Source organism: Hyperolius riggenbachi, chromosome 10 (genome assembly GCF_040937935.1).
Source record: "Hyperolius riggenbachi isolate aHypRig1 chromosome 10, aHypRig1.pri, whole genome shotgun sequence".
Taxonomy (NCBI): Eukaryota; Metazoa; Chordata; class Amphibia; order Anura; family Hyperoliidae; genus Hyperolius; species Hyperolius riggenbachi.
Window position 1 is genome coordinate 35,127,215 of NC_090655.1, and position 14,227 is coordinate 35,141,441.

At 43.0% G+C, this 14,227-nt stretch overlaps 1 protein-coding gene across 1 annotated transcript in view; it reads right to left on the reverse strand.

Moving 5' to 3' along the window:
- Positions 1-14,227, reverse strand: part of LOC137534143 (hexokinase-1) — a 128,435-nt gene that overhangs the window by 26,502 nt on the left and 87,706 nt on the right. Inside the window, exons 9-11 of the mRNA XM_068255524.1 lie at positions 13,761-13,994; positions 8,456-8,760; positions 3,008-3,156 (exon numbers count right to left, since the gene is read on the reverse strand). Of these exons, the coding sequence (XP_068111625.1) occupies positions 3,008-3,156; positions 8,456-8,760; positions 13,761-13,994 (688 nt within the window). The remainder of the gene's footprint in view (positions 1-3,007; positions 3,157-8,455; positions 8,761-13,760; positions 13,995-14,227) is intronic.

The following is a 14,227-nucleotide window of genomic DNA, read 5'->3' on the forward strand; positions in this document are numbered from 1 at the left end:
GGCTCTGGCGTTCGTGCATAGAGTCACCTATTGATCTGGCGTTACCACCTGAGGAGGCTGACTTTGTGATCAGCGAAACATGTCGTGGAGTCATCTAACGCCATGATATATCCCCAGCTTGTGATTCATGACCTAATCTACACCAAGGACTGGTAGCTATGTACACTGGCTGATCCACTTTTTCAGTTTTACAATTGGAGCATGAACTTTCCTGAATTGCATACACATCATGCAGGGATGGGCGTTTCTCTATGGCTGCTTAAACTGCATGGCTTGATGTGATATATCTCCTGATGGACTGCAATTGGGTCTTGTTGGAGTTCTGGTGATCTCCTTTATTTATGATTGTTTCAATACAGTCGTCCAGATCTGCGAGTGGGATTATGGATTACACAGAACGTTGCCTGATGTGATTGCTATTTTTGGAGTCACCTGCATCTGGAGTCATTGCTTATTACTAACTGCTGCTTGCTGCATGCTACATTTTGCTATGCTTTGAAGGCTCATCTATACTACCATTTAATTTGCCTGCAAGAACTGCATGCTATGCTGTTGTGCTAATATTTCTGCTCAAGGCCTTTGGAAGTTACATCTGGATCTATCAATATACATCCTTTTAGGCCACTTCATGTGCACATGAGTACCAGAACCTTTTATTGGAGGGCTGCAGCCTCCTTTTGGTCATGTTTTTCTATGGGGATGTTTTTAACATTTGTATGCATTGTTTTTTGTCTTGTGTTTTTTTCACAAACTTTTTGCTATCAGCTTATTGTCTGAACTTTTCAACTAACTAATAAATTATACGTTTTCTATGTGCACCCAAGAGCCAATTCCTATTTTTTGCAGTATTCAAGTTTCACATTCATTGTCATTTGAATGCCTACAACAGCAGCTTTTATTTGAAACACAGGAAATCATATTACTCCACGCAGAGACCATACGAAAGCAAGTATACAGTGTTATGCGCCAGTGTTTCTCAACATTTTGTTGGTATGTACCCCTTTTAAAACCCTGTACTCACTAAGTACCCCCTAGCATGGGAAACATTATCACAAGTACCCCTTGACAAATCGAGTTGACTCCAATATTTGACCCTTTTAAGCTGGAATTTTTTGTTGACTCAAGTATAAGTCTATACAGTAAAGTGAATGGCTGCACTTGGGAACCAGGAGGCATTAACAGCTGCACTTAGAAAAGGGGTTAATGACTGCACTACATTCAGTATTGCAGCCATTAACCCTTCCTATCCCTTAAGTGCAGCCAATAACTCCTCCAGGCCACCAAGTGCAGCAATTATTCACCCCCCTTCCCGCATGCCCAGTATTCCCCCCCCCCCCTGCCCCTTTTCCCGTTAATTGTTGTGGGCAGGACTTTCAGACTTGTTTTTTCTTGGCATTTCCTTTATCAAGAAAGTTTACTGCTGGGTACATTGCTACAAATGGGAATGTCACTAATAGTACATACATTACTCAGTGTGCTCAGTGTTGCTCGTGACTCGTGTATAAGTCGACCCCTGTACTTTTATTTAGTGAGTCAGACCTAAATTATTAGACTTATAGTCGAGTATATCGAGTATATTTAATCGTAGTACATGATAATTGGTTCTAAACTATATCCACGCATTTACTATTGCTTTTAATCAGCTAAAACACTAACTTGGTGTTGCTTAAATAAGATTTAGCATTTTCTAAAACTCTAAATTTGTTGTTATTGGTTAAATATATCAAGCCCGAGTACCCCCTGGAACCATCAGAAGTACCTCCTCGGGTACGCGTACCACACATTGAGAACCTAGGTTATACGCAATGACATACTAAAGGGGGCCACACACTATGCAATTTCTTTAGATTTCTTTTCAATTCGATTTTTCAGATTCATTGTAACATTTGAAAAATCTGACCAATGTATCACACACATGTTCAATTTTCCCAAAATTTTGAAAAATAAATAAATTATCGCTTGGGCCTATCAATGAAGAAACTGACAATCTAACCTACACCATTCAATTTTGACTTATAGCGATAAAAACAAGAAATTCTAAGGAAAAAAAAACACCTTTCGATTCTTTAGTACAGCCAATCGTTTTTATCAAATGCTGTAAATTCAACTATTTTTAACCTATCGTGTGTGGCAGTCAGATCTAGCAGGAGTTTCTTTTCAGGGAATGGCTGGGACAGCACACCTAAGAGATGACCATTTGCTATTACACTGAGACAAGCAATAGAGCAATAAAAGCCCACCTCCTTTCCTGTAGTCATCTGTTAAAGACTTCAACAACTTGGGGGGACAGATGGACAGATAACATCCTGTAACATTTTACGCTAAAGACAAATTTGGGTTAGCGGACACATCAAGCTTGCAGTGATCAAATGTGCGACCGCTATGCTTAAACCTGGTACACACCTTCAACTTTGATTGGCCAATCACTGACCAATTTTACCAACTCCATGTAGTATGAGAGTTGGGGGCAGGGCCGGCGCTGCCATTGAGGCAAGGGAGGCAATTGTCCCAGGCCCCCTCCGCCCACATCAGCCCCGTTGCCTGTCTCTTCTCTATGCCAGGGCACGTTATTTGCACATAATGTGTGCCAGACGCAGGCAACAGGGCTGAAGATGGAGATCGGGATAGAGCAGCCACCAGGACAGGTGAGTTATTTCAAGGCAGCAGAACTACCAAACATGGGGGGGCGGGAGTAGTCAGAGGGAGGCCACCTAAGGGGGTCTGGTAGAGCGGGAGCCCCCAGGAGCTTGCTTTGATGGGGGGCATTCGCCCCATGGCCCCCGTGTGGCCTAAACCCACTTTGCACAAAAGCTAACATGAAGTTCCTGAATGGTGAACTGCAAACTCTATAATCACTGGTCCTTGTGCCTCACTGACTTCCCATGAAATCCAACTCATTCCATGTACATAATAGCATTCATAATCCAGCTGATGTATAAAGCATGGAGACTAGTGGCCAGGATGACTAGGAGGAAGCATGTATATATGTATCATGTATGTGGCATACCTCCTCTCCAGTGCCCTGCATACTATCTATAGGGATGGCATAAATCTTATTATGCATCTCCACTGTTCTTCTTTTACCACTTCTAATCTTGACAAGTAATACTCTGAAGTTTGTTCCTCCAAGGTCCAGTGCCAGAAAATCACCATTTTCTAAAATAAAAAAAAGAAAGAAAATTATACAATATTAGTGTAAAGAAAATACAATAGATGTTTCCCAGAATGTAATACTCCATGTGGGCAAAATATATAACAGCTGCTGCCAACAAATAGTGGACACACTTACCCATGCTCCTCCCTTCTTCAAATCTATAATACCAGGCAGTCACATGACCACTCAACCTCTAGGGCTGCCCCCACCTTCATGCAGTCACAGTATATACTGTATATACAGTATATATATACCGGTGTATATATATATATATATATATATATATATATATATATATATATATATACAGGTCCTTCTCAAAAAATTAGCATATTGTGATAAAGTTCATTATTTTCTGTAATGTACTGATAAACATTAGACTTTCATATATTTTAGATTCATTACACACAACTGAAGTAGTTCAAGCCTTTTATTGTTTTAATATTGATGATTTTGGCATACAGCTCATGAAAACCCAAAATTCCTATCTCACGGAGCTTACCTCCGCTGCAGCGGTCAATGGCGCAGCCGCGTCTTCCGGGTCGCCTGAGCACGCTGTCGACGATGACATCGACAGCTCATCTTAGCGGCAGTTAGATGGTGGATGCACACGCTGTGTGCGTCGCACCTTTTATGGCCTCAGGAAGCGTGTCAGCTGACAGCCGGTCAGCTGACACAAAGGGCTGCATCTCCAGCTCCTGATTGCGGGGTGGTTGGGGGCGTGGCTCTCCTGCCGTCTCGGGCTTCTTAAGCCCTGTGCTGACAGTCTTGCATTGTCAGTCGTAGCTAAACACTACGCAATGGAGGCTTCAGACCTTAGTTAGATCCGTGTGTGCTTGAACCGGCAGGACCCCGGGGATTCACACTTAGCTCAGGAAAAACATTTATTGTGTATTTGACCTTTTGCCTTGCCTTTTACTACCCTCTTGCCTAACAATTCTGTACATAAACAGACGTGAATTGCACAAAATGTTTTGCATAGCCAATTAATTTGCATTAACTATAACCTACATTAAAAATGAGAAGCTTAAAGGGAACCTAAACTGAGAAGGATATGGAATTTTCCTTTTAAAATAATACCAGTTGCCCGACTCTACTGCTGATCCTGTGTTTCTAATACTTTTAGGCACGGCCCCCCAACAAGCATGCACATCAGGTGCTCTGACTGAAGTCAGACTGGATTAGCTGCATGCTTGTTTCAGGTGTGTGATTCAGCCACTACTGCAGCCAAAGCGATTAGCAGGACTGCCAGGCAACTGGTATTGTTTAAGAGGAAACATCCATATCCCTCTCAGTTAACCTATTTTGGTTCCTGGACGTAGAAACTACGTCCAGGAACCATGCGCGCTACCGCGCGCTCCCGCGGCCGATCGCGCGCGTGCACGCGCACTCCCGGCCGCGGATTCGGTAGCCGCAGAATCAATGTATCGGGCTATGGTGCCCGATCACTGATTCCTCTCCCCCGCTGAAAAAGCAACAGCTTCTCTCGGAAGCTGTGCTTTTTCTGGCCGTTCCCTCCCCGATGAGTCACTCTAAGCGTGTGTTACGCTTAGAGTGACGTCATGTAAACAAACTCATGGCCGCCATCTTGTGGCCAAAAAGTAAAACTACAACTAAAAAAAAAAAAAAAATTAAAAATAACACACAATTACATTATAAAACTATACTTTACATCCCACCCTCCCAAAAATACCCAAATAAAATGTTTAATATAAAAAAAAAAAAAAACCATTACAATAAAAAAAAAACATGTAAATATTTACCTAAGGGTCTAAACTTTTTAAATATCAATGTAAAGATGAAATATTTCTATATTTTTTTTATTTTAAACTTGTAAATAGTGATAGATGCAAAACGGAAAAAATGCACCTTTATTTCCAAATAAAATATTGTCGCCATACATTGTGATAGGGACATAATTTTAACGGTGTAATAACCGGGACATATGGGCGAATACAATACGTGAGTTTTAATTATGGAGGCATGTATTATTTTAAAACTATAATGGCTGAAAACTGAGAAATAATGATTTTTTTCCATTTTTTTCTTATTCTTCCTGTTAAAATGCATTTACAGTGAAGTGGCTCTTAGCAAAATGTACCCCCCAAAGAAAGCCTAATTGGTGGCGGAAAAAACAAGATATAGATCAGTTCATTGTGATAAGTAGTGATAAAGTTATAGGCTAATGAATGGGAGGTGAACATTTCTCAAGTGAAAACGACGGAACGCGAATGGGTTAAGGTTCCCTTTAACTCTGGCTTCTAAATGGCTATGTGGTCCAAATAAGATACATGGCAGGAAAGTATAGCAATGCCACGCATAGAATGGTGTCAGCTAAAGCAGGGGAAGTTCATATTCCCCCTCCTGCTTTTCTTCTGAGAGAGGGGATTGGACAGCAGGATATTATAGCCTGGATGAATTTGGTCACTGTTCTATCTTTACTAGCTGTTGTAGTGTAGTTCTGTATGTTGCAGACCTCGTGCCAGCTCTGTGGATGGGAACTCAAGATATGTAAGGCTGTCAGCAGAGCCCTCTAGTGCCAAGTGAAGCTCTTCTCAGCAGGTTACCCACCCTCCCTACCTCCTTTGGTCATGTGATATACTTCTGTGGATGTCACTCCTCTAGGGGAGTGAGGACTTTGCTTTTAGCACTGAATTTCACACTTGTCTGGGCTGTGGTGGCCAGGCTAAAGGCATGCTATTTCTTACTGACTATTATTAACATTTTAAAGTGAGTTAAAATTTTAAATGCCCACTACCATGAAAAAATGTTAAAATCTAAAATACATGAAAACGCATAAATAAGAAGTACGTTTCTCCCAGAGTAAAATGTGCTATCAATTTATTTTCTCTGATGCTGCAGTCATTTACAGTAGGTAGTAGAAATCTGACAGAACTGAAAGGTTTCAGACTATCCCATCTCCTCATGGGGTGTTCTCAAGATTTTCTTTACTTTCAAAAGCACTTAGTGAACGGCAGTTGCTCAGTGCCGCTGCCAAAATAGAGTCAAGACTGGGCCAAGAAATATCTCAAGACTGATTTTTCTAAGGTTTTATGGACTGATGAAAGGAGAGTGAGTCTTGATGGGCCAGATGGATGGGCCCGTGGCTGGATTGGTAAAGGGCAGAGAGCTCCAGTCCGACTCAGACGCCAGCAAGGTGGAGGTGGAGTACTGGTTTGGGCTGGTATCATCAAAGAGGAGCTTGTGGGGCCCTTTCGGGTTGAGGATGGAGTCAAGCTCAACTCCCAGTCCTACTGCCAGTTTCTGGAAGACACCTTCTTCAAGCAATGGTACAGGAAAAAGTCTGCATCCTTCAAGAAAAACATGATTTTCATACAGGACAATGGCTGGCAAGAAAGGGTATAAAAGAAGAAAAACTAATGACATGGCCTCCTTGTTCACCTGATCTGAACCCCATTGAGAACCTGTGGTCCATCATAAAATGTGAGATTTACAAGGAGGGAAAACAGTACACCTCTCTGAACAGTGTCTGGGAGGCTGTGGTTGCTGCTGCACGCATGTTGATGGTGAACAGATCAAAACACTGACAGAATTTTGAGTGTCCTTGCAAAGACATGTGGCTATATTGGTCACTGATTTGTTTTTGTTTTGTTTTTGAATGTCAGAAATGTATATTTGTGAATGTTGAGATGTTATATTGGTTTCACTGGTAAAAATAAATAATTGAAATGGGTATATATTTGTTTTTTGTTAAGTTGCCTAATAATTATGCACAGTAATAGTCACCAGCACACACAGATATCCCCCTAAAATATCTAAAACTAAAAACTACTTTCAAAAATATTCAGCTTTGATATTAACCACCCTGGCGTTCTATTAAGATCGCCAGGGCGGCTGCGGGAGGGTTTTTTTTCAATTAAAAAAAAACTATTTCATGCAGCCAACTGAAAGTTGGCTGCATGAAAGCCCACTAGATGGCGCTCCGGAGGCGTTCTTCTGATCGCCTCCGGCGGCCAAAAGTAACACGGAAGGCCGCAATGAGCGGCCTTCCGTGTTATGCTTACTTCGTCGCCATGGCGACGAGCGGAGTGACGTCATGGACGTCAGCCGACGTCCTGACGTCTGCCGCCTCCGATCCAGCCCTTAGCGCTGGCCGGAACTATTTGTTCCGGCTGCGCAGGGCTCAGGCGGCTGGGGGGACCCTCTTTCGCCGCTGCTCGCGGCGGATCGCCGCAGAGCGGCGGCGATCAGGCAGCACACGCGGCTGGCAAAGTGCCGGCTGCGTGTGCTGCTTTTTATTTGGTAAGAATCGGCCCAGCAGGGCCTGAGCGGCACCCTCTGGCGGTAATGGACGAGCTGAGCTCGTCCATACCGCTAAGGTGGTTAATGAGTTTTTTGGGTTCATTGAGAACATGGTTGTTGTTCAATAATAAAATTATTCCTCAAAAATACAACTAATAATTCTGCACTCCCTGTATTCTAAGAAGCTGACTTTATTTAGTCACATAGTCACCTATGTAAACGGAAGGCTCTGGATCTTATGGAGCATTCCCTGTCCTCACTTGGTCCCCTCCTTCCAGCGTTGTCATCCACTTTACACATATTAGATCAACTGGTTGAATATGCCTTCGGGGATCCTCGGAAGAACTCCTCACCCTGAGTGCTTCAGAAGACGCACAGCTCTGTACTAAGCATGGACAGTATGGAGCCACCTGTCTTCAGAAGCACTCGGGACGCAAGTGCTTCTGAAAATGGAAGAGGATCCCCGGAGGTGGCAGATTCAAATGGGGAACCAGGACACCGTGCAGGGGCGGCCTTAGGTATGTGCCATCTGTGCATGTGGACACCATTCCCGGAGGACGACCCGGTCACTATGGCTGCACACATCTCTGCGTGACTCATGTCACTGCAGCGCAGCAGGTCACAGTGACACCAGAGGACTGGTATAGCTCTATAAGATCCAGGCCGAGGCAGAGGCCGCCAGCCTGCACAGTGTAGGAGGGGGCACACAACTCACTCAGCTATCATTCCCCTATTGTGTTTGCAGCAGAGAGAGATAAGAAAAGGGGATACATGGCATTGACTGCAAGGCAGATAACTCGAGATTAGGTGTTGGGGGCCCTGGGGTGCCTCTTAGTCTAATAGCAATCAGTGTGTGACAGCTGGAGTGAGAGGGATGGAGGGGCGCACTTTGGTGTCTCAGCCTTGGGTGCTGGAGGACCTTGTCCCGACTCTGATAAGATCCAGAGCCTTCCATAAGTGAGTATGTGACTTTTTTTTGGTCACTACAGATTTGCTTTGCGTATATTGTATTGATGGAGTGCCATGCACTATTAGTACCTGTGCCATCTGGTGTACTGCGAACAAAGGTTGGCAACATTTTCACTTTAGCAGTCTCATGAGTTCTCTTCTTTAGTCCGCACTCCATCTCAACCCGCATCCTCCTCTTCACCTCCAATAGCTGCTCGTGACTGAGGGCGAACTCCTCCAGCGTCTGGTCAATGTGCCGCCTCTGCTCTGCAAGGCGGTAAGCCACTGCTGTCACCATAGCAGCACCCTTACCGCTACCACTCTCTGACAGCAAGAATCGCACATCACAGTCCGGGACCAAGCGTCTCACAGTTTTATGAAGGCGTCGAGAGTACCTGAACAACACACAAAATAAAGAAAAGTAAAGGTAAGAGATCTCCAAAGTGCATCAGATTGCTAAACTGCACCTCCTACTCTGTGTGTGTGTTTGTGTGTTTAGTGGCTGGATAGTGTACTGGTTAACCACTTCAGCCCTCAGTCGTGTTTCACTTTATGCATCTGAGCAATTTTCTCCTTCCATTCATTAGCCTATAACTTTATCACTACTTATCACAATGAACTGATCTATATCTTGTTTTTTCCGCCACCAATTAGGCTTTCTTTGGGTGGTACATTTTGCTAAGAGCTACTTTACTGTAAATGCATTTTAACAGGAAGAATAAGAAAAAAATGGGGAAAAAATCATTATTTCTCAGTTTTCAGCCATTATAGTTTTAAAATAATATATGCCTCCATAATTAAAACCCACATATTATATTTGGCTAATAGTCCCGGGTATTACACCGTTTAAATTATGTCCCTATCACAATGTATGGCGACAATATTTTATTTGGAAATAAAAGTGCATTTTTTCCATTTTTGCATCCATCACTATTTACAAGCTTATAATAAAAAAAAAAATTTGAAATATTTCATTTTTACATGGATATTTAAAAAGTTTAGACCCTTAGGTAAATATTTACGTTTTTTTATTGTAATGTTTTTTTTGTTTGTTTTTTTTCTTATTAAACATTTTATTTGGGTATTTTTGGGTGGGTGGGTGGGATGTAAATAGTAATTTTTTTAATGTAAATATTTTTTTATTTTTTTTTTATTAAATGTGGATGTAGGTTTACTATTTTGCCACAAGATGGCAGCCATGAGTTTGTTTACATTACGTCACTCTAAGCGTAACATGTACACTTAGAGGGACGTAGGAGGCAGAAAAAGCGAGGCTTCCGAGAGAAGTCGTCACTTTTTCAGCCGGGGAAAGGGATCCCGATCGCTGATTCCCTGACTATCAAACCGTGGGCCGGGAGTGCGCGTGCACGCGCGCGATCGGCCGTGGGAGCGCACATGCGGCCTTTTGGACGTATATTATACGTCCAAAAGGCCAAAGTAGTTAAGGCCCTGTTCACAGTGGTCAGTTGCGTTGCAGAATAATTCTGCATGCCAGCTCACTGCCCATATAATTCTATGGGCCTATTCACAGTAACGTATCGCATTATTCTAACTCGCTGCATGCAGGCTTTGTATTACAGTCTATGGCCAGTCTCCATTGTAGTTCACAGTCATAATGCGTGAGATATGCAACTGACCACTGTGAATCTAGTCTTAGGGTTCTGCCTCTGACACAGGAGAACTGGGTTCAAATCCCAGCTCTTTTTGTTCAGTAAGCCAGCACCTATTCAGCAGGAGACCTTGGGTAAGTCTCCCTAACACTGCTACTGCCTATAGAGCGCGCCCTAGTGGCTGCAGCTCTGGCGCTTTGAGTCCGCCAGGAGAAAAGTGCGATATAAATGTTCTGTGTCTTGTCATGTGTATATATCCTTAAAATTATGAAAACAAGGGGAAGTAAACAGGTTGTATGTCCAAATACAGAGATGTGGAGGCACGGTGACGTAGTGGATAGCAGCCTTGCAGCATTGGGTCCCCGTTTCGAATCCCAGCCAAGGCACCACCTGCATGGAGTTTGATTGTTATCCCCATGTCTGTGTGGGTTACCTCCAGCCACTCCCATATCCCCAAAACATACAGGTAAGTCGACTGGATTCCCCCTAATCTTCCCCTAGACTACAATGGACATATGACTATGGTAGGGATTAGATTGTGAGTCTCTCTGAGGGAAAGTTAGTAACAAAACTGTATATACTCTGTAAAACGCTGTGGAATATATCAGTGGTACAGTGGAGGAAATAATTATTTGACCCTTCACTGATTTTGTAAGTTTGTCCAATGACAAAGAAATGAAAAGTCTCAGAACAGTATCATTTCAATGGTAGGTTTATTTTAACAGTGACAGATAGCACATCAAAAGGAAAATCGAAAAACTAACCTTAAATAAAAGATAGCAACTGATTTGCATTTCATTGAGTGAAATAAGTTTTTGAACCCTCTAACAATAAAAGACTTAATACTTAGTGGAAAAACCCTTGTTTGCAAGCACAGAGGTCAAACGTTTCTTGTAATTGATGACCAAGTTTGCACACATTTTAGGAGGAATGTTGGTACACTCCTCTTTGCAGATCATCTCTAAATCCCTAAGGTTTCGAGGCTGTCTCTGTGCAACTCTGAGCTTGAGCTCCCTCCATAGGTTTTCTATTGGATTAAGGTCCGGAGACTGACTAGGCCACTCCATGACCTTAATGTGCTTCTTCTTGAGCCACTCCTTTGTTGCCTTTGCTGTATGTTTTGGGTCATTGTCGTGCTGGAACACCCATCCACGACCCATTTTCAGTTTCCTGGCAGAGGGAAGGAGGTTGTCGTTCAGGATTTCACAATACATGGCTCCGTCCATTTTCCCGTTAATGCGATTAAGTTGTCCTGTGCCCTTAGCAGAAAAACACCCCCAAAGCAAAATGTTTCCACCCCCATGCTTGACGGTGGGGACGGTGTTTTGGAGGTCATAGGCAGCATTTTTCTTCCTCCAAACACAGCGAGTTGAGTTAATGCCAAAGAGCTCTATTTTGGTCTCATCAGACCACAGCACCTTCTCCCAGTCACTCACAGAATCATTCAGGTGTTCATTGGCAAACTTCAGACGGGCCTGCACATGTGCCTTCTTGAGCAGGGGGACCTTGCAAGCCCTGCAGGATTTTAATCCATTGCGGTGTAATGTGTTTCCAATGGTTTTCTTGGTGACTGTGGTCCCTGCTAATTTGAGGTCATTCACTAACTCCTCCCGTGTAGTTCTAGGATGCTTTTTCACCTTTCTCAGAACCATTGACACCCCACGAGGTGAGATCTTGCGTGGGGCCCCAGAGCGAGGTCGCTTGAGGGTCATTTTGTGCTCCTTCCATTTTCGAACAATCGCACCAACAGTTGCCACCTTCTCTCCCAGCTTCTTGCTAATGGTTTTGTAGCCCATTCCAGCCTTGAGCAGGTCTACAATTTTGTCTCTGACATCCTTGGACAGATCTTTGGTCTGTCCCATGTTGGAGAGTTTGGAGTCTGCTTGATTGATTGATTCTGTGCACAGGTGTCTTTTATACAGGTGACTAGTTAAGACAGGTGTCCTTAATGAGGGTGACTAATTGAGTAGAAGTGTCTAACCACTCTGTGGGAGCCAGAACTCTTAATGGTTGGTAGGGGTTCAAAAACTTATTTCACTCAATGAAATGCAAATCAGTTGCTATCTTTTATTTAAGGTTATTTTTTCGATTTTCCTTTTGATGTGCTATCTGCCACTGTTAAAATAAACCTACCATTGAAATGAAACTGTTCTGAGACTTTTCATTTCTTTGTCATTAGACAAACTTACAAAATCAGTGAGGGGTCAAATAATTATTTCCTCCACTGTATATACATACTAAATAATAATAATGTGGCCACTGCAGGCTAATATAACTGGATTTAGAGATTCCTCTAAAGTAGGGCTGACTAACTGGCGGCCCGCGGGACAGACGTGGCCCCCGGGCCGCACTCACTAGCCTGGCTTAATTTTTGTGTCAGGCTCCCTCTTCTGGCAGGCCCACCTTTTGTTTGCACTTGGCTCCACCCTTGAAGCCAGGACATTGATGCTTTGCCCCCTCCAACCAAAAAATCTGGTGCTAGGCACACCCCCTGCGTGAAGTTGGACAGCACTGGTCTGAGGCAGGCTGTACATTACACTGCAGAGAATAAAGCCAGCGCTCACCACATGGGCTGCATTTGAATGACTTATCACCTTATGTGCACCACTTATACAGCTCAAATACACACTCAGCAATCAAACAGATGCAAAACATATGCATAACTAAATACTTACCATGCAAACAGGAAAGCACAATGGGAGCTGCTAGCCTGGTAGTTACAAATCTATGGAAAGAAATACGGGTAGAAGGCTGTGCATCCCTGACCTAATACTACAGTTGAATGGTTAATCGCTGTGGCGTACACCGCCCCTCCTGGACTAAAAATGCACGCCCCGCATCCAAACAATGCAATACTGGCTTATGGAGAAAGTTTAGCTTCCATTATAGTTTGCATGCAAAATACAATTTACTGGACATCTGCACCAACGTTGAGGTAATTCTCTGGAACAGATGTCCTACAATATTTGACTTAAGTTAAAAGCATATGTCCTTACCCTGGCAGCAGCTAAGCAAAAATGTGAAACTTACATTCAATATGGACAGCAGAGAATAAAGACAGCGCTCACCCGTATTTGTTTTCATAATTTTGTAACTACCAGGCTAGCAGCTCCCATTGTGCTTTCCTGTTTGCATGGTAAGTATTTAGTTATGCATATGTTTTGCATCTGTCTGATTGCTGTGTGTGTATTTGAGCTGTATAAGTGGTGCACATGAGGTGATAAGTCATTCAAATGCAGCCCATGTGGTGAGCGCTGGCTTTATTCTCTGCTGTCCATATTGAATGTTTTCTGCCAAAAAGCTAAAGAGTTGGGAAATCGTGGCCTAGCAGAAAGGGAAGATTAAACTAAATGTATTTTTGACATCATTTGTGGTTGAAACTTTTACTATATTCAAAATGTATAATAGACCCACATTTTGGAAAAGGTACAAGCAAAAAATTCATGAAAATTAATTGAACCTCTTTTTGCACAGAATTCCAGCAGAAATTGAACATCACGGCCCTTTTACACTTAATCAGTTGCTGTCAGTGGTAGCTGAAAAGACAACTGATGTGCAAGGCAATGTCCATGTTTCCCTATGGCTCTTTCACACTCTACGCTGAAAAACTGAAGCTTTTTCAAAATGCACAGCTAATGCAAGGCGTACTAGTGCATACCAATGCATTGTGTAAAAGAGCCCTCAGGTAGGATAACAGAATTTCAAACTGTGAATTGGCTTTTCAGAATGTCATAAGGAATTGGGTATCCCTATAGGTGATAAGTAAAGTACAGATTAGCACTCACTGTGGATGCATCTTGTATAGCGACCCGTCAATGCCCACAGTAGTACGCAGCCTGGGGATCCCTTTGTTCTCCCGGAGACGAGTGAGGATGCCACCCAGAGTAGCAGCTATCAGGTTGGCAGATCGGAAGGACACAATGGTACATACATGTTGTACAGCAATACAATCTTCATGGGCAGGCTCCACCCCCAGGCGGGTCAGTATATCTTTGGCCTTGCTTAAACCATCTTTACTCCTGAAAATAATAATAAAGAAAACATTTTACGAACACAGAACTAGAAAATATCATCAACTCTAATGTTGGTAGTTCCATGGATACAGTAGAGTCTTGGCTATCCGGCAAGGATGGGAATTGGCTTGAGAATCAACGATGGTTGCTTGAGTCTCCATGTTAAAAATGGTCCAAGAAAATACAGTACTATACTCCATATACAAGCCAGGAACACTGTGTTAAATGTTAAAATATAG